At 45.5% G+C, this 24,070-nt stretch overlaps 1 protein-coding gene across 3 annotated transcripts in view; it reads left to right on the plus strand.

The window, feature by feature from the left end:
• Positions 1-24,070, plus strand: part of LOC139407137 (protein FAM184A-like) — a 171,015-nt gene that overhangs the window by 83,413 nt on the left and 63,532 nt on the right. For all 3 annotated transcript variants that reach the window (XM_071150581.1, XM_071150582.1, XM_071150584.1), the window contains exons 4-6: positions 3,081-3,216; positions 11,322-11,503; positions 12,750-12,935. In XM_071150581.1, the coding sequence (XP_071006682.1) occupies positions 3,081-3,216; positions 11,322-11,503; positions 12,750-12,935 (504 nt within the window). The remainder of the gene's footprint in view (positions 1-3,080; positions 3,217-11,321; positions 11,504-12,749; positions 12,936-24,070) is intronic.

The raw sequence follows: 24,070 nt of genomic DNA on the forward strand, positions 1-24,070 counted from the left end.
GTTCTTAATGCAACCGCTGTGTCAGATTTTTTTAAAACGTTACGGAAAAAGCCTAACATTGCAATAATCTGAGACAGCGCTCAGACGTAAAAGTATTTCTCCGCCATGTTGGAGTCAACAGAAATACGAAATTACAACATAAATATTCCCTTACCTTTGATATTCTTTCATCAGAATGCAGTGCAACAACAACAATAAATCGTTGTTTTGCTCCATAATGTCCAATACTAGTGTCCAAGTAGCTGCATTTGCTATCACTTTCAGCTCACGTGCCCAAAAACTGACTGCTGGTCCAGGATAACGCGCACGAAAACTTCCAAAAGATATATTCCAAGTCGAATAAACTGGTCAAACTAAGTAGAGAATCAATCTTCAGGATGTGGCCTCCCGGGTGGCGCAGTGGTTAAGGGCGCTGTACTGCAGCACCAGCTGTGCCATCAGAGTCCCTGGGTTCGCGCCCAGGCTCTGTCGTAACCGGCCGCGACCAGGAGGTCTGTGGGGCGACGCACAATTGGCCTAGCGTCGTCCGGGTTAGGGAGGGATTGGTCGGTAGGGATCTCCTTGTCTCATCGCGCACCAGCGACTCCTGTGGCGGGCCGGGCGCAGTACGCGCTAGCCAAGGTTGCCAGGTGCACGGTGTAGCCTCCGACACATTGGTGCGGCTGGCTTCCGGGTTGGATGCGCGCTGTGTTAAGAAGCAGTACGGCTGGTTGGGTTGTGTATCGGAGGACGCATGACATTCAGCCTTCGTCTCTCCCGAGCCCGTACGGGAGTTGTAGCAATGAGACAAGATAGTAGCTACTACAACAATTGGATACCACGAAATTGGGGAGAAAAAGGGGTAAAATTGAAAATAAAAATAAACATAAAAAAAAAAAAAAATTTTTTTTACATCTTCAGGATGTTATTATCAATAACGTTCCAACCGGATCATACGTTTTCAGCTGCAGCCAAATGGAACGGCGGTAGCAGCCACAGGAAAATGGCATTCTGTCGGGACACTGACACCTCCCATTCGGTCAAAGTTCACAGCAAATGCTCCATTCCACTTTCTACTGAATGAGGACATCTAGTGGAAGGAAGTGCTACCAGATCCATATCTTGTTGGGAAAGGAAGGGGCGATGACGTCAAAGTTGCCCCACATTCAGAATTTCACTTCTTGTTTGGAAGATTGCCTGCCCTATGAGTTCTGTTATACTCACAGACATAATTCAAACAGTTTTAGAAACTTCAGAGTGTTTTCTTTCCAATAGTAAAAATAATATGCATATATTAGCAATCTAGGACAGAGTAGGATACAGTTCACTATGGGCACGCAATTCATCCAAAGTGAAAATACCTATCCTCAACAAGTTAAAGAGATACACATGTCCACTTCATAGTAGAAGATATGTAGCTAGCGTTGATGTTGTATTATTACGGTAATCTTTCGTTTAGCCCAGAAAGCATTTAATACAGGTAACTGCCAAAATAAAGGACACACCAACATAGTGTCTTTATTGGGCATTGGGCCACCACAAGCTGCCAGAACAGCTTCAATGCTCTTTGGCATAGAGTCTACAAGTGTCTGAAACTCTGTTGGAGGGATTCGACTCCATTCTTCCACAAGAAATTCCATCATTTGGTGTTTTCTTGATGGCGGTGGAAAACGCTGTCTCAGGCGCCGCACCAGAATGTCCTATAAGTATTCAGTTAAGTTGAGCTCTGTTTACTGAGACACACACGCTCTTTAAACCCCCTATGCTCCTATGAAACCCCTCTTTCAAAGTCACTGAGATCTCTTCTAGCCATGGTAGCCAAAATAATGAGCAACTTTCTACACTTGACCCTAAGCATGATGTGATTTGAATTGCTTAATTCATACAGGAAGTGTTTCCTTTATTTTGGCAATTACCTGAGTGATAATCCTGAAAATCCCAGTATGATTTAATTGTAATTTAATAATACTGGTTACTATAGATATTCCCTTTCAGTAAACCAAAGACCTAGTCCCCGTAACATGTATTGGTGGGTCTTTGTTAGCTAGCTAATTTATCAGACTGTGTTATATGGATAGCTCCCAGGAGCCCATCCAGTCAGTTTAGTATGAGATGGGTGCCTACTGCTTATCAGGAAGGCAGGTGTGACACGATGATATCAGCCATGCCACCACAATTGCATTTTTCATTAAGAGAAACAAAACAAACTGAGAGAGCGATTAAAGCATGTCCTCTTTCCCTAAACAGCTCATTACACACACACCTGCACATCAGGGAAATATCACACCCCACGGACCAATCAGAATAGGAAATCACACCATACTAGACAATCAAAATGCATCCCCCTGTTTCACTCACTTCCAGATGTTTATTTCACTGTAGCTAAATGTTGTGTCCCTCTACAAAGAATGCAGACGTAATTTAGGCCTAGTGAATGGCAGACAATTTGGAGAAAGAAAGCCGGGCTGTAAAAGTAGTCTACATTTGGCCCTTAAGATACTCCATCTTATCATCAAATAGATTTTGGGCAAGACTTCTGTGGTTAACACCCAGATATTCCGTTAGTGAAATAGATTCTTGCTTGAGGAAATGTAGTCCCTTAATCTATTAATTTAAAGGACATCAACTCCTCCATACAGATTTTTCAGATTTTTTTTTTTTAATCCGCCAAACGAGTCAAGATATTTATTAGAACACCACTTGCAAATGGGCTTTATTCCCATGGGAAATGTAAAGCTAAGTGCCTATTTCATGGCCAATCCGATGTATTATTTCATAAGTAACGAGTCCTTGAGAGCAGTAGACAACATGCATTATGCTGTAAACGCTGTCCAATTAAGAATGAAAAGTGGTTATTCTCTCTACATCTTTACAGAGAGTGAAAATGCAGGAATTAAAAAAGAGAGTGATGGTGATAAGAGAGAAGGAGAAAGAAAGAGAGAAAGTTAAGTAATAATTAGAGAGTATGAGTGAGTGAGTCATATATACTGTATCATTGTTTAGGGAGAGTGAATGAACACAGTGAGTTGGCCCTGTGCTACAGTAGGTGTGTCTGTGCCTCGGTAGTGTAGGCTAACCTGTGCTCTGTGTCTGTGCTCCAGGACTTGAGCAAACAGCTGGACGAGGTGACGCAGGATGCCGAGATCGTGGAGATCCGACAGAAGGAGGCCGAGTGCGAGCTGGAGGCCACCAGAGATCGTGTGCAGCAGCAGGCCACAGAGATCCTCCTCAAAGCCAGTAAGTTAGCATGCCACCCTCCTCCCCACCTCCTCTCTATTAAAGTTCTTAACCCTAGCGGTAAACGCTGCACTCTCCTTCTCTTCCCCTCGTCTCTCTCTCCCCCCTCCTCCCTCTGTTACTGGCAGTATACACCCTACTGCACTCTCTCCCTCCTCCTCTTTTCTTTTCCTCCTGCTACTGACAGACTATGCACCCGCTTCTCCTCCTTCATGCTCTCTCTGTTACAACCCACAGTACTACACTACCTGAAAAACACGAGTGAATAGTGGCCTACTGCACTCTTGGTCCTACATGATTCCCACCAATATTGACGTCTATGTATACAGTATCTCAGCAAGTCATGAAATAATGTTGGTTCAAATTGACCAGCCTTTGCCCAGCCTTTGCCTCCCGAGTGGCGCAGCAGTCTAAGGCACTACAGATCCGGGTTCGATCCCAGGCTGTGTCACAGCGGCCGCGACCGGGAGACCCATGAGGCGGCGCACAATTGGCCCAGCGTTGTCCGGGTTAGGGGAGGGTTTGGCCGGGATGTCCTTGTCCCATCGCGCTCTAGCGACTCCTGTGGCGGGCCGGACGCATGCATGCTGACAGGGTCACCAGGTGTACAGTATGGTGTTTCCTCCGACACGTTGGTGCGGCTGGCTTCCGGGTTAAGCGAGCAGTGTGTCAAGAAACAGTGCGGGAGTTGCAGCGATGGGACAAGACTGTAACTATGTGGACTATGTATTTTTGTAAATAACAGCTGGTGCACGATATCTAAGGAAGTCTCGAGCTATTGCTCGCCTGAGGTAGAGTATCTTATGATAAACTATTTTTCGTAGCTGTTTATGTACCACCACAGTCAGAGGCTGGCACTAAGACAGCATTGAATGATCTGTATTCTGCCACAAGCAAACAAGAAACGTTAACCCAGAGGCGGCGCTGCTAGTAGCTGGGGACTTTAATACAGAGAAACTTAAATCCGTTTTTACCAAATTTCTATCAGCATGTTAAATGTTCAACCTGAGGGGAAAAAACTCTGGACCACCTTTACTCCACACACAGAGATGCATACAAACCTCTCCCTCGCCCTCCATTTGGCAAGTCTGACCATAATGATATCCTCCTGATTCCTGCTTAGAGGCAAAAATTAATGCAGGAAGCACCAGTGACTAGATCAATAAAAAAGTGGTCAGATGAAGCAGATGCTAAGCTACAGGACTGTTTTGCTAACACAGAATGAAATATGTTCTGGAATTCCCCCGATGGCATTGCGGAGTACACCACATCAGTCATTGGCTTCATCAATAAGTGCATCGACGATGTCGTCCCCACAGTGACCGTACGGACATACCCCAACCAGAAGCCGTGGATTACAGGCAACATCCGCACTGAGCTAAAGGCTAGAGCTGCCACTTTCAAGGAGCTGGACTCTAACCCGGAATCTAATAAGAAATCCTGCTATGCCCTCCGACGAACCATCAAACAGGCAAAGTGTCAATACAGGACTAAGATTGAATCGTACTAGACCGGCTCTGACGCTTATTGGATGTGGCAGCCGAGAGCTGCCCAGTGCTACGAGCCTACCAGACGAGCTAAACAACTCTCAAGTTGAGAGCTTTAAGTTCCTTGGTGTCCACATCACCAACAGACTAACATGGTCCATGCACACCTAGACAGTCATGAAGAGGGCAACGACAAAACCTATTCCCCCTCAGGAGACTGAAAAGATTTGGCATGGGTCCTCAGATCTTCAAAAGGTTCTACTGCTGCACCATCGAGAGCCTGGCATGGCAACTGCTCGGCCTCCGACCGCAAGGCACTACAGAGGTTAGTGCATACGGCCCAGTACATCACTGGGGCCAAGCTTACTACCATCCAGGACCTCTATACCAGTTGGTGTCAGAGGAAGGCCCTAAAAATTGTCAAAGACTCCAGCCACCCAAGTCGTAGACTATTCTCTCTACTACCGCATGGCAAGCGGGACCGGAGTGCCAAGTCTGAGTCCAAGAGGCTTCTAAACAGCTTCTACCCCCAAGACATGACTCCTGAACACCTAATCAAATGGCTACCCAGACTATTTGCATTGCTCCCCCCTTATAATCTCGCTATTGTTATTTTACTGCTGCTCCTTAATTACTTGTTGTTTTTATTTCTTATTCTATCTGTATTTTTAAAAACTGTATTGTTGGTTAGGGGCTCGTAAGTAAGCATTTCACTGTCAACAAGGTCTACTACACCTGTTGTATCCGGCGTATGTGTCTAATCAAATTTGATTTGATTTGGATATTACGAAAATGTACAAAATAATATATATATATATATAAACATAAAATAAACATAAAATACGTTGTGGTATGGGCAGGTATAAGCTACAGACAACGAACACAATTACATTTTATCAATGGCAATTTGAATGCACAAAATTACCATGACGAGGTCCTGAGGCCCATTGTGAGGCCCATATCTGTATTCCCAGTCATGTGAAATCCATATATTAGGGCCTAATGAATTCATTTCATTTGACTCATATGAACTGTAACTCAGTGAAATCTTTGAAATTGTTTCATGTTGCGTCTATATTTTTTGTCCAGTATACAGTGGGTCAAAAAAGTATTTAGTCAGCCACCAATTGTGCAAGTTCTCCCACTTAAAAAGATGAGAGAGGCCTGTAATTTTCATCATAGGTACACTTCAACTAAGACAGATAAAACGAGAGAAAAAAAAATCACATTGTAGGATTTTTAATGAATTTATTTGCAAATTATGGTGGAAAACAAGTATTTGGTCACCTACAAACAAGCAAGATTTCTGGCTCTCACATACCTGTAACTTCTTCTTTAAGAGACTCCTCTGTCCTCCACTTGTTAGCTGTATTAATGGCACCTGTTTGAACTTGTTATCAGTATAAAAGACACATGTCCACAACCTCAAACAGTCACACTCCAAACTCCACTATGGCCAAGACCAAAGAGCTGTCAAAGGACACCAGAAACAAAATTGTAGACCTGCACCAGGCTGGGAAGACTGAATCTGCAATAGGTAAGCAGCTTGGTTTGAAGAAATCAACTGTGGGAGCAATTATTAGGAAATGGAAGACATACAAGACCACTGATAATCTCCCTCGATCTGGGGCTCCACGCAAGATCTCACCCCGTGGGGTCAAAATGATCACAAGACCGGTGAGCAAAAATCCCAGAACCACACGGGGGGACCTAGTGAATGACCTGCAGAGAGCTGGGAGCAAAGTAACAAAGCCTACCATCAGTAACACACTACACCGCCAGGGACTCAAATCCTGCAGTGCCAGACGTGTCCCCCTGCTTAAGCCAGTACATGTCCAGGCCCGTCTGAAGTTTGCTAGAGAGCATTTGGATGATCCAGAAGAAGATTGTCATATGGTCAGATGAAACCAAAATAAAACTTTTTGGTAAAAACTCAACTCGTCGTGTTTGGAGGACAAATAATGCTGAGTTGCATCCAAAGAACACCATACCTACTGTGAAGCAGGGGGGTAGAAACATCATGCTTTTGGGCTGTTTTTCTGCAAAGGGACCAGGACGGCTGATCCGTGTAAAGGAAAGAATGAATGGGGCCATGTATCGTGAGATTTTGAGTGAAAACCTCCTTCCATCAGCAAGGGCATTGAAGATGAAACGTGGCTGGGTCTTTCAGCATGACAATGATCCCAAACACACCGCCCGGGCAACGAAGGAGTGGCTTCGTAAGAAGCATTTCAAGGTCCTGGAGTGGCCTAGCCAGTCTCCAGACCTCAACCCCATATAGGAGGGAGTTGAAAGTCCGTGTTGCCCAGCAACAGCCCCAAAACATCACTGCTCTAGAGGAGATCTGCACCCTTTTTTTTTTGCTCCAAGATGGCATAGCAGTTCAGACGTCTTTTGTCCTCCTCTTGTCGTGTCCCATATATATATATACATTTACAACTTTCTTCGCATACCTTTTTATATATATATTTTTTATTTTCAATAAACTCATCTTCAAAACACTCTCCTGCAACCCGCTTCACCAATTTATAGAAAATAAAAAAATACCACACGGAACCCCACTAATCCTACCGACGGAAACGCACGAGGTGGCTAATAACAGACCTCCATCCTATGCTAGCTTACTACCGATGGCCCGGCTAGCTGTCTAAATCGCCGTGACCCCAACCAACCTCACTACTCACTGGACCCTTTTGATCACTCGACTAAGCATGCCTCTCCTTAATGTCAATATGCCTTGTCCATTGCTGTTCTGGTTAGTGTTTATTAGCTTATTTCACTTTAGAGCCTCTAGTCCTGCTCACTATACCTTATCCAACCTATTAGTTCCACCACCCACACATGCGATGACATCTCCTGGTTTCAATGATGTTTCTAGAGACAATATCTCTCTCATCATCACTCAATACCTAGGTTTACCTCCACTGTATTCACATCCTACCATACCTTTGTCTGTATATTATACCTTGAAGCTATTTTATCGCCCCCATAAACCTCCTTTTACTCTCTGTTCAAAGACGTTCTAGACAACCAATTCTTATTGCTTTTAGCCGTACCCTTATCCTACTCCTCCTCTGTTTCTCTGGCGATGTAGAGGTGAATCCAGGCCCTGCAGTGCCTAGCTCCACTCCTATTCCCCAGGCTCTCTCTTTTGATGACTTCTGTAACCGTAATAGCCTTGGTTTCATGCATGTTAACATTAGAAGCCTCCTCCCTAAGTTTGTTTTATTCACTGCTTTAGTACACTCTGCCAGCCCGGATGTTCTAACTGTGTCTGAATCCTGGCTTAGGAAGACCACCAAAAATTCTGAAATTTTCATCCCAAACTACAACATTTTCAGACAAGATAGAACTGCCAAAGGGGGCGGTGTTGCAATCTACTGCAAAGATAGCCTGCAGAGTTCTGTCCTACTATCCAGGTCTGTACCCAAACATTTTGAAAATTTAAAAAATCCACCTCTCTAAAACAAGTCTCTCACTGTTGCCGCCTGCTATAGACCACCCTCTGCCCCCAGCTGTGCTCTGGACACCATATGTGAACTGATTGCCCCCCATATATCTTCAGAGCTTGTGCTGCTAGGCGACCTAAACTGGAACATGCTTAACACCCCAGCCATCCTACAATCTAAACTTGATGCCCTCAATCTCACACAAATTATCAATGAACCTACCAGGTACCTCCCCAAAGCCTTAAACACGGGCACCCTCATAGATATCATCCTAACCAACTTGCCCTCTAAATACACCTCTGCTGTCTTCAACCAAGATCTCAGCGATCACTGCCTCATTACCTGCATCCGTAATGGGTCAGCGGTCAAACGACCTCCACTCATCACTGTCAAACGCTCCCTGAAACACTTCAGCGAGCAGGCCTTTCTAATCGACCTGGCCGGGGTATCCTGGAAGGATATTGATCTCATCCCGTCAGTAGAGGATGCCTGGTTATTTTTTTTAAATGCCTTCCTAACCATCTTAAATATGCATGCCCCATTCAAGAAATTTAGAACCAGGAACAGATATAGCCCTTGGTTCTCCCCAGACCTGACTACCCTTAACCAACACAAAAACATCCTATGGCGTTCTGCATTAACATCGAACAGACCCGTGATATGCAGCTGTTCAGGGAAGCTAGAAACCATTATACACAGGCAGTTAGAAATGCCAAGGCTAGCTTTTTCAAGCAGAAATTTGGTTCCTGCAAGGTCTTCGAAAGCCAAGTCAACAAACAGATTACCGACCATTTCGAATCTCACCATACCTTCTCTGCTATGCAATCTGGTTTCAGAGCTGGTCATGGGTGCACCTCAGCCACGCTCAAGGTCCTAAACGATATCTTAACCGCCATCGATAAGAAACATTACTGTGCAGCCGTATTCATTGATCTGGCCAAGGCTTTCATTTGTCAATCACCACATCCTCATTGGCAGACTCGACAGCCTTGGTTTCTCAAATGATTGCCTCGCCTTGTTCACCAACTACTTCTCTGATAGAGTTCAGTGTGTCAAATCAGAGGGTCTGCTGTCCGGACCTCTGGCAGTCTCTATGGGGGTGCCACAGGGTTCAGTTCTTGGACCGACTCTCTTCTCTGTATACATCAATGATGTCGCTCTTGCTGCTGGTGAGTCTCTGATCCATCTCTACGCAGACAACACCATTCTGTATTCTTCTGGCCCTTCTTTGGACACTGTGTTAACAACCCTCCAGGCAAGCTTCAATGCCATACAACTCTCCTTCCGTGGCCTCCAATTGCTCTTAAATACAAGTAAAACTAAATGCATGCTCTTCAACCGATCGCTGCCTGGACCTGCCTGCCTGTCCAACATCACTACTCTGGACAGCTCTGACTTAGAATATGTGGACAACTACAAATACCTAGGTGTCTGGTTAGACTGTAAACTCTCCTTCCATACCCACATCAAACATCTCCAATCCAAAGTTAAATCTAGAATTGGCTTCCTATTTCGCAACAAAGCATCCTTCACTCATGCTGCCAAACATACCCTTGTAAAACTGACCATCCTACCAATCCTCGACTTCGGCGATGTCATTTACAAAATAGCCTCCAATACCCTACTCAACAAATTGGATGCAGTCTATCACAGTGCAATCCGTTTTGTCACCAAAGCCCCATATACTACCCACCATTGCAATGTGTACGCTCTAGTTGATTGGCCCTCGCTTAATACTCGACGCCAAACCCACTGGCTCCATGTCATCTACAAGACCCTGCTAGGTAAAGTCCCCCCTTATCTCAGCTCGCTGGTCACCATAGCATCACCCACCTGTAGCACGCGCTCCAGCAGGTATACAGTGCCTTGCGAAAGTATTCGGCCCCTTTTATTCGGCGACCTTTTGCAGGTGCATTTATACGGAGACTTGATTACACACAGGTGGATTGTATTTATCATCATTAGTCATTTAGGTCAACATTGGATCATTCAGAGATCCTCACTGAACTTCTGGAGAGAGTTTGCTGCACTGAAAGTAAAGGGGCTGAATAATTTTGCACGCCCAGTTTTTCAGTTTTTGATTTGTTAAAAAAGTTTGAAATATCCAATAAATGTCGTTCCACTTCATGATTGTGTCCCACTTGTTGTTGATTCTTCACAAAAAAATACAGTTTTATATCTTTATGTTTGAAGCCTGAAATGTGGCAAAAGGTCGCAAAGTTCAAAGGGGCCGAATACTTTCGCAAGGCACTGTATACCTGCTGGTCACCCCCAAAACCAATTCTTTCTTTGGCCGCCTCTCCTTCCAGTTCTCTGCTGCCAATGACTGGAATGAACTACAAAAATCTCTGAAACTGGAAACACTTATCTCCCTCACTAGCTTTAAGCACCAACTGTCAGAGCAGCTCACAGATTACTGTACCTGTACATAGCTCACCTATAATTTAGCCCAAACAACTACCTCTTTCCCTACTGTATTTATTTTATTTATTTATTTTGCTCCTTTGCACCCCATTATTTTTATTTCTACTTTGCACATTCTTCCACTGCAAATCTACCATTAAAGTGTTTTACTTGCTATATTGTATCTACTTTGCCACCATGGCCTTTTTTTGCCTTTACCTCCCTTATCTCACGTAATTTGCTCACATCGTATATAGACTTGTTTATACTGTATTATTGACTGTATGTTTGTTTTACTCCATGTGTAACTCTGTGTCGTTGTATGTGTCGAACTGCTTTGCTTTATCTTGGCCAGTTCGCAATTGTAAATGAGAACTTGTTCTCAACTTGCCTACCTGGTTAAATAAAGGTGAAATAAAAATAAATAAATAAATGGAGGAATGGGCCAAAATACCAGCAACAGTGTGTGAAAACCTTGTGAAGACTTACAGAAAACGTTTGACCTCTGTCATTGCCAACAAAGGGTATATAACAAAGTATTGAGATAAACTTTTGTTATTGATCAAATACTTATTTTCCACCATAATTTGCAAATAAATTCATAAAAAATCCTACAATGTGATTTTCACAGGCCTCTCTCATCTTTTTAAGTGGGAGAACTTGCACAATTGGTGGCTGACTAAATACTTTTTTGCCCCACTGTAATAACACTGTCTGGCTGGACTGTTTCTCATTCTCCCTCTCTCTCCATCTCCCTCCTTGCCAGGTCACATTGGCAGCCTGCAGGCCACTCAGATGACCCACGAGGCAGCCATCCGGGACCTGGAGTCTGAGAAGTCTCGTCTGAAGGACAAGGTGATCCGTCTAGAGGAGGAACGCGGGGCCCTCCAGAACAAGACCCACGCACTAGACGACAGGCAGAGGCAACAGATTCTATCCCTGGAGAAGGTGAGTTTTCAGTGTGGTGGAGGGAACTATATATCTGCCTCTCTGGATCCTTGAGTTGTTTGAGGACAGACTGTTATTCTGCACCAGCTGTTGCAGTGCCTAAATCCACTCCTCCATGTTTAATTCACAAAACTCAACATCTTGGAAAGAGAAGTTACTAAAAATTGCGCTTTTGTTAACGTTTAGCTGAGTACTTTGATTTAGCAAAGACTACGTTTTGTTTGGTATAAATAGACATCACTTTTGCATCACAGTTTGCTTCGTTATATCTCAGCTATTAGCCATTTCTTCCAAAATAGTCACCATTTTGCTCTAAGCCATGCTTTCTGGTTGTAAAATAGCATTTAACTTCAATTATTGATGTCAGAGTACACAACAACCCAAAAATATTTTACGACTAAGGATTTAGCTTGCTCCTTGGAAAGTCCCCCCTTGCTCTCAGGAGTTACAGAGCCCTGAAATTTGCATTGCCTCTGAACTCACAAAATGCTGCTGAGCGAGTCAAATTTGAACAACCTTTTAAAAAAGAACGTCCAAAAAGGTCACATTATTTACGAACCGTAGCTCAGAAGACAAACTGCAGTTCCCCTGTAAATGTCAAACAAGATTTATATCCCATTCTGCATTTTCATTATGGTAAAATGCACCGTTGAATCTTTCACCTTATGCCGTTCTGAATATGTAATATGCTCTCAAGACAGGGATAGTGTTGTGTTGACATTGGTGTGTCTTAATGACAATTCCCCCCAGTCACTTTCACTGCAATGCTGTAGCCTAAAAAACTGAGAGCGATGTGCTCACCTCTCCAGTTCCCAGGAAATCGCTGTCCTGTTTCACATTACCATAGCCTTGAGTTAGGTGTTACGATGACAACTTGATGGGAACGGAGGCGTGAGTACATTTTTCAGATCTACTGGGCTGCTGGCATTCTGAGAAGTGCGCCCCTCTCTCTCTCTCTCTGAATGTGTCAGAGTGGATTTGAAGCATCTTTAGGCTGTCACCTTTTTGCCACAACAACACACCGACAGACAGCGAGACTGAAAAGCGGAGCAGCCGTTCATGTGTTGCCTGTGTGTGACTGACTCAAATAGATGCTCACTCAAATTACCAAGGGAATGTAAATAAGACCGTAATGAGCTTAGCATTCTGCTCACAGCTGGTTTTAATTAAACTAGAATCAAGCGTCTTAGATAAACACATAGGGCTGACAGTCATGGTGTTGTCTCTGTGTGTGTTGTTCCATCAGACTCTACGGGAGGAGAAGCAGGTGTATGAGAAAGAGATGGTGAACATGCGTGCCAAATACGAGGACGACGCCGCCCACTTCAAAGAGTCACAGACCCGGGCGCTGGAGGAGCTGTCGAAAAAACACCGGACCACCCTGGAGAACACACAGACTACTGCCGAGAAGGAGAAGAGCCGGCTACTGGCCGTGAGTTACACACACACACACGCACACACACACACATAACCTCCAGTAACACAACACTGTACCTACGCAACACACACACACACTGCGGTGAAACCGCAGCTACACACTGCTGCAATGGGATGGGCTGAACATACACAGCAGTACACTGCATCTATGAGCATTTCACCTCCAAGCCATGTTTTGCTATGATTTGGCTATTGCTATGAATATCAAATGGACTGGGCTTACAGTAATAGATTCTGCAATTGACATTACAACCACCCTAATGAACAAGTTACACCGGATCCAACAGCAAGACTAAAACAGTAAGACTCATGTGTTGTCTCTCTTGTCCCGATGTGTGTTTTGTCCTAGCCTCGTGGGAGGCCTTTTGGTAGGCCATCATTGTAAATAAGAATTTGTTCTTAACTGACTTGCCTAGTGAAATAAATAAAAACTAAAGAACAACAGTTGAAACAATGATTGCCTTACACTAATTGAATGTGGGGATAAGAGAAAGGTCTATTCTGAGACGGGACTGCTCCATACCCTCCTATTAGGAAAGAGTCCAGACCAATTTTGTGGACTCTAGTCACATGACTTGGGTTGAGTCTGACTCAAGTCACAAATTTGATGACTTGTGACTCGACTTAAAAGAAAAGAACTTGAGACTTTACTTAGACTTGGAGCCTCAAGACTCGGGACTCGACTTTGACTTGAGACTGATGACTTGAAATTATCTGGCCAGGTTTTGTAATGTTCTGTCACTCATTTTGTGGCACAGAGTCTACGTGGATTACTCTCCACGCAGCCAGAGACAGTAGCCGCAGCATCTCCCTTGCAAAAAAAGCCTGCAACAGATTGGCTAGTGAAACGTACACTCGGCGCTCTGATTGGACCAGCAAACTGTCAGTCAACACAGGTCGGGTGAAGATCTAGCGAACAGATTGCTGATTGGCTGTACACTTATAGGATAGGGTGCAGCGCAAACGTCAAAATATAGGGAGAGAGGATTGAAATAGGCTACGTGGCCTGCGTTCCACGCTTTGGAGTCAGAATGTTGATTAAGCGAAAAGGATTATTCCATGTATGCACGGTGTTGAAATATCATTAATAATCATTCAATTTGATTAAGACGAATGTAGCAATGTATGTGGAAATGACCTTTTACATTGTAGAACCAGTGTATTGTAATTGCCAATTGGGTAATTGTATGGTCCTGAAAGAGTTCCTGTTAGACAGGTTCCATTTGGTTTTTCAACGGGAGGCTGTACATTCTTGCCCTCTACCTGTGTCCGTTCAGATAGGACAGGTGGAGCCAGAGGCAGATGCTATTTCTTTTTGGGATATTGTTTTGTGTGATTTGGCACTTTCACCATTGGATCACCAAGACCTGTAAATAAATCTACGCTCTGAGCACGTCAACCTGCCTTGCCTTCTGCTGATGTCACGCCCTTACGACTGATACAAGATCCCTATTTTTACAATGGGCTTATCAAAATGTCTTGTAGACAAAATATTGAAAAGGGCTGTCTGGTAGCCTCAATAAATAGACAAAGAGTTGTAGTCGAACAAATCGTTGCGCGAGACATGACTTGAAAACGTGCGACTCGACTTGACTCGCTCTTAGTAGGCACGACTTGGACTTGACTCGAGCCTTGACTCGTTCTACTCGAGACTCAACTTGAAGCTCGTACCTTGTGACTTGAGAGTTGCTTGTGACTGTAATAATACTGACTTGGTCCCACCTCTGGTTTCAAGTAGGTGTTAATCAATCACACAGACACAAATTGCTGTTGGAACCAATGGAGAGAAAGAGAAAGAGTGGGGGAGAGAGAGTCATTACAATGGGCAGAACAGCCTCGCTTCCCTTCAAGCCCCTCCATGTCATTTGCATGCACGAATTCCAGGCTTCGCTTCTCTGATTTGGTTCTGCAGCTTGGCTGCCACTTATCAAGGCAATCCCACAAGTGTTGAAAACAGCTCTGTGCTGGTGTACCTTTGAGTATCCTCAAGTGCTTCCTGCCATACACACAGACTGTTATTATGGATGGCTAGTGGTTTGAAATCACATGGAAACAGATTGGTTATAATGGTGACAACAGCCCCATCAAAAACATTTCCTATTTCCTTGCTGTCTGACAGCAGTAATGTGTGATTGTCACCAGTCTCCCTCAGCTTTTAGGGACGTGTTTTGCTCAGATCTAGGTCTTCCTCCCTTTCCATTCCATCTCTATATGAGAGCCCAGTGCTATCTGTCTCAGTAACTCCACTGGGTCTCAGTATCCCAGGCTGGGTCTCTGTATCCCAGGCTGGGTCTCAGTATCCCAGGCTGTGACTCTGTATCCCAGGCTGGGTCTCTGTATCCCAGGCTGGGTCTCTGTATCTCAGGCTGGGTCTCAGTATCCCAGGCTGTGATTCTGTATCCCAGGCTGTGACTCTGTATCCCAGGCTGGGTCTCTGTATCCCAGGCTGGGTCTCTGTATCCCAGGCTGTGAATCTGTATCCCAGGCTGGGTCTCTGTATCTCAGGCTGTGACTCTGTATCCCAGGCTGTGATTCTGTATCCCAGGCTGTGACTCTGTATGCCAGGCTGGGTCTCTGTATCCCAGGCTTTGACTCTGTATCCCAGACTGGGTCTCTGTATCCCAGGCTGGGTGTCTGTATACGAGGCTGGGTCTCTGTATCCCAGGCCGTGTCTCTGTATCCCAGGCCGTGTCTCTGTATCCCAGGCCGTGTCTCTGTATCCCAGGCCGTGTCTCTGTATCCCAGGCCGGGTCTCTGTATCCCAGGCTGTGACTCTGTATCCCAGGCCGTGTCTCTGTATCCCAGGCTGTGACTCTGTATGCCAGGCTGGGTCTCTGTATCCCAGGCCGTGTCTCTGTATCCCAGGCTGGGTCTCTGTATCCCAGGCTGGGTCTCTGTATCCCAAGCTGTGACTTTGTATCCCAGGGCGGGTGTCTGTATCCCAGGCCGGGTCTCTGTATCCCAGGCCGGGTCTCTGTATCCCAGGCCGTGTCTCTGTATCCCAGGCCGGGTCTCTGTATCCCAGGCCGGGTCTCTGTATCCCAGGCCGGGTCTCTGTATCCCAGGCCGGGTCTCTGTATTCCAGGCTGTGTCTAGCGTTGGGTGGTATCCATGCCGTCATACTGTTTCTGTACCATACTGAGGTATACTGTATTACCGGAAGTGCGCACAATAGGCGCTATAACATTTTTGTTGTTGTTGTAGTTTTTAGTAGGCAACAGGGATCTTGAATGTCTCTGCTGTAAAGCAAGAATCTTGACATTAACATCTAGCCACTTAGCTAGCAAGTTAGCAAACCAGATGCATAACGGGAGCCCATTTGACACATCTTACATTTCTTATAGTTATACTTAACTAATGTTTATAAAACAGTGGTGTAGCATGCATCTTACCTTATTGAACACATTTTGACTACCCCTGTGTACTGTATAAACAGTATATCACCCAAGCCTAGCTGTGTCTCTATCTCAGGCTCGTCTCTGTATCCCAGGAGGTGTCTCTATATCACTCTCTCTATATATATACATTTAAAGTCGGAAGTTTACATACACCTTAGCCAAATACATTTAAACTCAGTTTTTCACAATTCCTGACATTTTAATCCTAGTAAAAATGTCCTGTTTTAGGTAGAGGTCGACCAATTATGATTTTTCAACGCAGATACCGATACCGATTATTGGAGGACCGATTAATCGGCCGATTTTATGTATTTATTTATTTGTAATAATGACAATTACAACAATACTGAATGAACACTTATTTTAACTTAATATAATACATCAATAAAATCAATTTAGCCTCAAGTAAATAATGAAACATGTTCAATTTGGTTTAAATAATGCAAAAACAAAGTGTTGGAGAAGAAAGTAAAAGTGCAATATGTGCTATGTAAGAAAGCTAACGTTTCAGTTCCTTGCTCAGAACATGAGAACATATGAAAGCTGGTGGTTCCTTTTAACATGAGTCTTCAATATTCCCAGGTAAGTTTTAGGTTGTAGTTATTATAGGACTATTTCCCTCTATACCATTTGTATTTCAAATCAAATCAAATGTATTTGTATAGCCCTTCGTACATCACCGGTATCTCAAAGTGCTGTACAGAAACCCAGCCTAAAACCCCAAACAGCAAGCAATGCAGGTGTAGAATCACGGTGGCTAGGAAAAACTCCCTAGAAAGGTCAAAACCTAGGAAGGAACCTAGAGAGGAACCAGGCTATGAGGGGTGGCCAGTCCTCTTCTGGCTGTGCCGGGTGGAGATTATAACAGAACATGGCCAAGATCTTCAAATGTTCATAAATGACCAGCATGGTCAAATGATAATAATCACAGGCAGAACAGTTGAAACTGGAGCAGCAGCACGGCCAGGTGGACTGGGGACAGCAAGGAGTCATTATGCCAGGTAGTCCTGAGGCATGGTCCTAGGGCTCAGGTTCTCCGAGAGAGAGAAAGAAAGAGAGAAAGAGAGAATTAGAGAGAACATACTTAAATTCACACAGGACACCGGATAAGACAGGAGAAGTACTCCAGATATAACAAATTGACCCTAGCGCCCGACACAAACTACTGCAGCATAAATACTGGAGGCTGAGACAGGAGGGGTTAGGAGACACTGTGGCCCCATCCGATGATAGCCCCGGACAGGGCGAAACAGGAAGGATATAACCCCACCCACTTTGCCAAAGCACAGCCCCCACACCACTAGAGGGATATCTTCAACCACCAACTTACCATCCTGAGACAAGTCCGAGTATAGCCCACAAAGATCTCCGCCACGGCACAACCCAAGGGGGGGCGCCAACCCAGACAGGAAGATCACGTCAGTGACTCAACCCACTCAAGGGACGCACCCCTCCTAGGGACGGCATGAAAGAGCACCAGTAAGCCAGTGACTCAGCCCCTGTAATAGGGTAGAGAATCCCAGTAGAGAGAGGGGAACCGGCCAGGCAGAGACAGCAAGGGCGGTTCGTTGCTCCAGAGCCTTTCCGTTCACCTTCACACTCCTGGGCCAGACTACACTCAATCATATGACTTTGGCTGTTGGATGTTCTTATAGGCACTTTAGTATTGCCAGTGTAACAGTATAGCTTCCGTCCCTCTCCTCGCTCCTCCCTGGGCTCGAACCAGCAACACATCGACAACAGCCACCCTCGAACCAGAGTTACCCATGCAGAGCAAGGGGAACAACTACTAGAAGGCTCAGAGCGAGTGACGTTTGAAACGCTATTAGCGCGCGCTAACTAGCTAGCCATTTCACTTCAGTTACACCAGCCTCATCTCGGGAGTTGATAGGCTTGAAGTCATAAACAGTGCAATTGTAACGGTTTTCTTGAGGTGAAGGAGAGGCGGACCAAAACGCAGCGTGGTGGTTATTCATGGATCTTTAATATAGACACTATACATGAATAAACTAACAAAACAAGAAATGTGAAAAAACCAAAACAGCCCTATCTGGTGCAAACACAGAGACAGAATCACCCACCAACCAAGGACCAAGCGGCGTGGTAAAAGACAGCGACGACAGCAGCAGCAGCAACAACAGCGGCCATCATCACAGGACTCCTGGACATGGGAGGAGATACTGAACGGAGAGGGACCCTGGGCACAGGCTGGGGAATATCGCCGCCCCAAAGCAGAGCTGGAGGCAGCGAAAGCTGAGCGGCGGCGATATGAGGAGGCAGCATGGCAGTGCGACAGGTACGAGAGGCAGCCCCAAACATTTTTGGGGAGGGGGCACACGAGGTGTGGAGCTAAGCCAGGTAGCAGACCTGAACTCACTCCTCGTGCTTATTATAAGCAGCGCGTTACTGGTCAGGCACCGTGTTATGCGGTTAAGCGCACGGTGTCGCCAGTACGTGTCCATAGCCCGGTGCGCTATAGGACAGCCCCCCGAGAGTGTCATGCGAGTGCGGGCATCGAGCCAGGGCGTATGGTGCCTGCTCAGCGGGTCTGGTCGCCGGTACGCAGTTTTGGTCCAGGGTATCCTGCGCCGGCTCTGTGTGCTGTGTCTCCGGGGCGCTGGGAGGGTGCAGTGCGTCCTCTGCCTGCGCTCCGCTCGTGCCGGGCAAATGTGGGAGTGGAGCCTAAGGGAGAGGTGCGCGTAGTAAGCACTAGATCTCCCGTGCTTACCCACAGCCCGGTTCAACCTGTGCCTGCACTCTGGAGGGTCCGGGCTAGAGTAGTTGTCCAGCCTGGGGAAGTGGTGCCAAGGTTGCGCACCAGAGCTCCAGTGCTCCCCCACAGCCCTGTCCTTCAGTTGCCTCCTCCTAACACCAAGCCTCCTGAAGCTCTCCTGAAGGTTCCTGTGGCAGCCCCACGCACCAGGCTGGCTCTCTGTCTCCTCCCTGCAGGTGGTCCTGTCTGTCCGGCGCTTGCTGCCGGAGTCTCCCGCCTGTCCGGCGCTGCTGCCGGAGACTCCCGCCTGTCCGGCGCTGCTGCCGGAGTCTCCCGCCTGTCCGGCGCTGCTGCCGGAGTCTGAGGCGCCAGAGCCCCTCAGCCCAGAGGCGCCAGATGTTCCGTCCCTCTGTCCCGAGCTTCCGCCCCTCTGTCCCGAGCTGCCGCCCCTCTGTCCCGAGCTGCCGCCCCTCTGTCCCGAGCTGCCGCCCCTCTGTCCCGAGCTGCCGCCCCTCTGTCCCGAGCTGCCGCCCCTCTGTCCATTGAGAAGGGGTGCCATGGTTAGGAAGCCACGGAGGCGGACAATGAGGCGGACTAAGACAATGGTGAAGTGGGGTCCGTGTCCCGCGCCACAGCCGCCACCGCGGACAGACGCCCACCCAGACCCTCCCCTATAGGTTAAGGTTTTGCGGCCGGAGTCCCCACCTTTGGGGGGGGGGGGGGGGGGGTACTGTCACGTTCTGACCTTTATTTCCTTTGTTTTGTATTTATTTAGTATGGTCAGGGTGTGAGTTGGGTGGGCAGTCTATGTTTGATTTTCTATGATTTGGGGATTTCTATGTTTCGGCCTAGTATGGTTCTCAATCAGAGGCAGGTGTCATTAGTTGTCTCTGATTGAGAATCATACTTAGGTAGCCTGGGTTGCACTGTTTGTTTGTGGGTGATTGTCTATGTTGATTGCTTGTTTCAGCACAGTTCGCATTAGCTTCACGGTTGCTATTTCGTTTATTGTTTTGTATAGTGTTTCAGTGTTCAGTGTTTTCTTTATTAAAATTCATGATGAGCACATACCACACCGCATTTTGGTCCTCCGATCCATCTCGCCTCTCCTCTTCAGATGAAGAGGAGGACAACCGTGACAGCAATGCTTGACGCACAACGAAGAGCTGATGGCAAAACACACGAAAGTGCTGTTTGAATGAATGTTTACGCGCCTGCTTCTGCCTACCACCGCTCAGTCAGATACTTAGATACTTGTATGCTCAGTCAGATTATCTGCAACGCAGGACACGCTAGATAATATCTAGTAATATCATCAACCATGTGTAGTTAACTAGTGATTATGATTGATTGTTTTTTATAAGATACAGTGCCTTGCGAAAGTTTTCGGCCCCCTTGAACTTTGCGACCTTTTGCCACATTTCAGGCTTCAAAAATAAAGATATAAAACTGTTTTTTTTTTTTTTTTGTGAAGAATCAACAACAAGTGGGATACAATCATGAAGTGGAACGACATTTATTGGATATTTCAAACTGTTTTAGCAAATCAAAAACTGAAAAATTGGGCGTGCAAAATTATTCAGCCCCCTTAAGTTAATACTTTGTAGTGCCACCTTTTCTTGCGATTACAGCTGTAAGACGCTTGGGGTATGTCTCTATCAGTTTTGCACATCGAGAGACTGAATTTTTTTCCCATTCCTCCTTGCAAAACAGCTCGAGCTCAGTGCGGTTGGATGGAGAGCATTTGTGAATAGCAGTTTTCAGTTCTTTCCACAGATTCTCGATTGGATTCAGGTCTGGACTTTGACTTGGCCATTCTAACACCTGGATATGTTTATTTTTTAACCATTCCATTGTAGATTTTGCTTTATGTTTTGGATCATTGTCTTGTTGGAAGACAAATCTCCGTCCCAGTCTCAGGTCTTTTGCAGACTCCATCAGGTTTTCTTCCAGAATGGTCCTGTATTTGGCTCCATCCATCTTCCCATCAATTTTAACCATCTTCCCTGTCCCTGCTGAAGAAAAGCAGGCCCAAACCATGATGCTGCCACCACCATGTTTGACAGTGGGGATGGTGTGTTCAGCTGTGTTGCTTTTACGCCAAACATAACGTTTTGCATTGTTGCCAAAAAGTTCAATTTTGGTTTCATCTGACCAGAGCACCTTCTTCCACATGTTTGGTGTGTTTCCCAGGTGGCTTGTGGCAAACTTTAAACGACACTTTTTATGGATATCTTTAAGAAATGGCTTTCTTCTTGCCACTCTTCCATAAAGGCCAGATTTGTGCAATATACAACTGATTGTTGTCCTATGGACAGAGTCTCCTGTCACGAGTCCGACCGAGGGTGTTTCCCTTTCCCGGGCAGGTGGCGCTCGGCGGTCGTCGTCACCGGCCTATTAGCTGCCACTGATTGTTTTTCCTTCCCCTCCTTGTATGTTGAGTGGTAGCACCTGTGAATGTTTAATTAGTTTGTCTTTATTAGACAGCCGGCCCGCCTGGTTGTTGTGCGGGATTATTTCTATGTAACCTTCGGCTCTGTGGTATAGGCACGTGTTAGTGTCCGGTCGGGATTGTTTCCCATTGTACATTTTGATTCCCTGTGTTTTGGGAACGTAACGTTTTTGTGAGCACCCTGTGGTGCATTGGTGCGATTAAAAGACGCGCAGCATTGAACTCTCCGTCTCCTGCATTTGACTCCACACCCACGACACTCGGAGCATTACATCTCCCACCTCAGCTGTAGATCTCTGCAGTTCATCCAGAGTGATCATGGGCCTCTTGGCTGCATCTTTGATCAGTCTTCTCCTTGTATGAGCTGAAAGTTTAGAGGGACGGCCAGGTCTTGGTAGATTTGCAGTGGTCTGATACTCCTTCCATTTCAATATTATCGCTTGCACAGTGCTCCTTGGGATGTTTAAAGCTTGGTAAATCTTTTTGTATCCAAATCCGGCTTTAAACTTCTTCACAACAGTATCTCGGACCTGCCTGGTGTGTTCCTTGTTCTTCATGATGCTCTCTGCGCTTTTAACGGACCTCTGAGACTATCACAGTGCAGGTGTATTTATACGGAGACTTGATTACACACAGGTGGATTGTATTTATCATCATTAGTCATTTAGGTCAACAAGGCACTGTAAGTTTAATGCTAGCTAGCACCTTACCTTGGCTTACTGCATTCGCGTAACAGGCAGTCTCCTTGTGGAGTGCAACGAGAGAGAGGCAGGTCAAGAGGTTGCAAGATTGGAACCCCCGAGCTGACAAGGTGAAAATCTGTCGTTCTGTTCTGCCCCTGAACGAGGCAGTTAACCCACCGTTCCTAGGCCGTCATTGAAACTAAGAATGTGTTCTTAACTGACTTGCCTAGTTAAATAAAGGTTAAATTAAATTAAAATAAATAAATATAAATAATATTTAAAAATCGTCAAATCGGCGCCCAAAAATACTGATTTCCAATTGGTATGAAAACTTGAATTCGGCCCTAATTAATTGGCCATTCCGATTAATCGGTCGACCTCTAGTCTTAGGTCAGTTAGGATCACCCCTTTATTTTAAGAATGTGAAATGTCAGAATAATAATAGGGAGAATTATTTATTTCAGTTTCAGCTCTTTCATCACATTCCCAGTGGGTCAGAAGTTGACATACACTCAATTAGTATTTGGTAGCATTGCCTATAAATTGTTTAACTTGTGCCAAACGTTTTGGGTAGCCTTCCACAAGCTTCCAACAATAAGTTGGGGGAATTTTGGCCCATTCCTCCTGACAGAGCTGGTGTAATTGCATCAGGTTTGTAGGCCTCCTTGCTCGCACAAACTTTGTCAGTTTTGCCCACACATTTTCTATTGGATTGAAGTCAGGGCTTTGTGATGGCCTCTCCAATACCTTGACTTTGTTGTCCTTAAGCCATTTTGCCACAACTTTGCAAGTATGCTTGGGGTCATTGTCCATTTGGAAGACCCATTTGTTACCAATCTTTAACTTGCTGACTGATGTCCTGAGATGTTGCTTCAATATATCCACATAATTTCCCTACCTCATGATGCCATCTATTTTGGGAAGTGCACCAGTCCCTCCTGCAGCAAAGCACCCCACAACATGATGCTGCCACCCCCATGCTTCACGGGTGGGATGGTGTTCTTCAGCTTGCAAACATAACGATGGTCATTATGGCCAACAGTTCTATTTTTGTTTCATTAGACCAGAGGACATTTCTACGATATTTGTCCCCATGTGCAGTTGCTAACCAGTCTGGATTTTTTTATGGTGGTTTTGAAGCAGGGGCTTCTTCCTTGCTGCGCCGCCTTTCAGGTTATGTCGATATAGGACTCGTTTTACTGTGGATATAGATACTTTTGTACCTGTTTCATCCAGCATCTTCACAAGGTCCTTTGCTGTTGTTCTGGGATTGATTTTCACTTTTCGCACCAAAGTACGTTCATCTCTAGGAGACAGAACGCGTATCCTTCCTGAGCGGTATGACGGATGCGTGGTCCCATGGTGTTTATACTTGCGTACTATTATTTGATGAACGTGGTACCTTCAGGCATTTGGAAATTGCTCCCAAGGATGAACCAGACTTGTGGAGGTCTACAATTTCTTTCCTGAGGTCTTGGCTGATTTCTTTTGATTTTCCCATGATGTCAAGCAAAGAGCCACTGAGTTTGAAGGTAGTACTTGAAATACATACAAAAATACAGGTACACCTCCAATAGACTCAAATGATGCTTCTAAAGCCATGACATCATTTTATGTAATTTTCCAAGCTGTTTAAAGGCACAATCAACTTAGTGTATGTAAACTTCTGACCCACTGGAATTGTGATACAGTGAAATAATCTGTCTGTAAACAATTGTTGGAAAAATGACTTGTGTCATGCACACAGTAGATGTCCTAACTTACTTGCCAAAACTATAGTTTATTAACCAGACATTTGTGGGGAGGTTGAAAAACAAGTTTTAATGACTCCGACCTTAGTGTATGTAAACTTCTGACTTCAACTGTATATATCTTAGGCTGTGT

Source organism: Oncorhynchus clarkii, chromosome 4 (genome assembly GCF_045791955.1).
Source record: "Oncorhynchus clarkii lewisi isolate Uvic-CL-2024 chromosome 4, UVic_Ocla_1.0, whole genome shotgun sequence".
NCBI classification, from domain to species: Eukaryota; Metazoa; Chordata; class Actinopteri; order Salmoniformes; family Salmonidae; genus Oncorhynchus; species Oncorhynchus clarkii.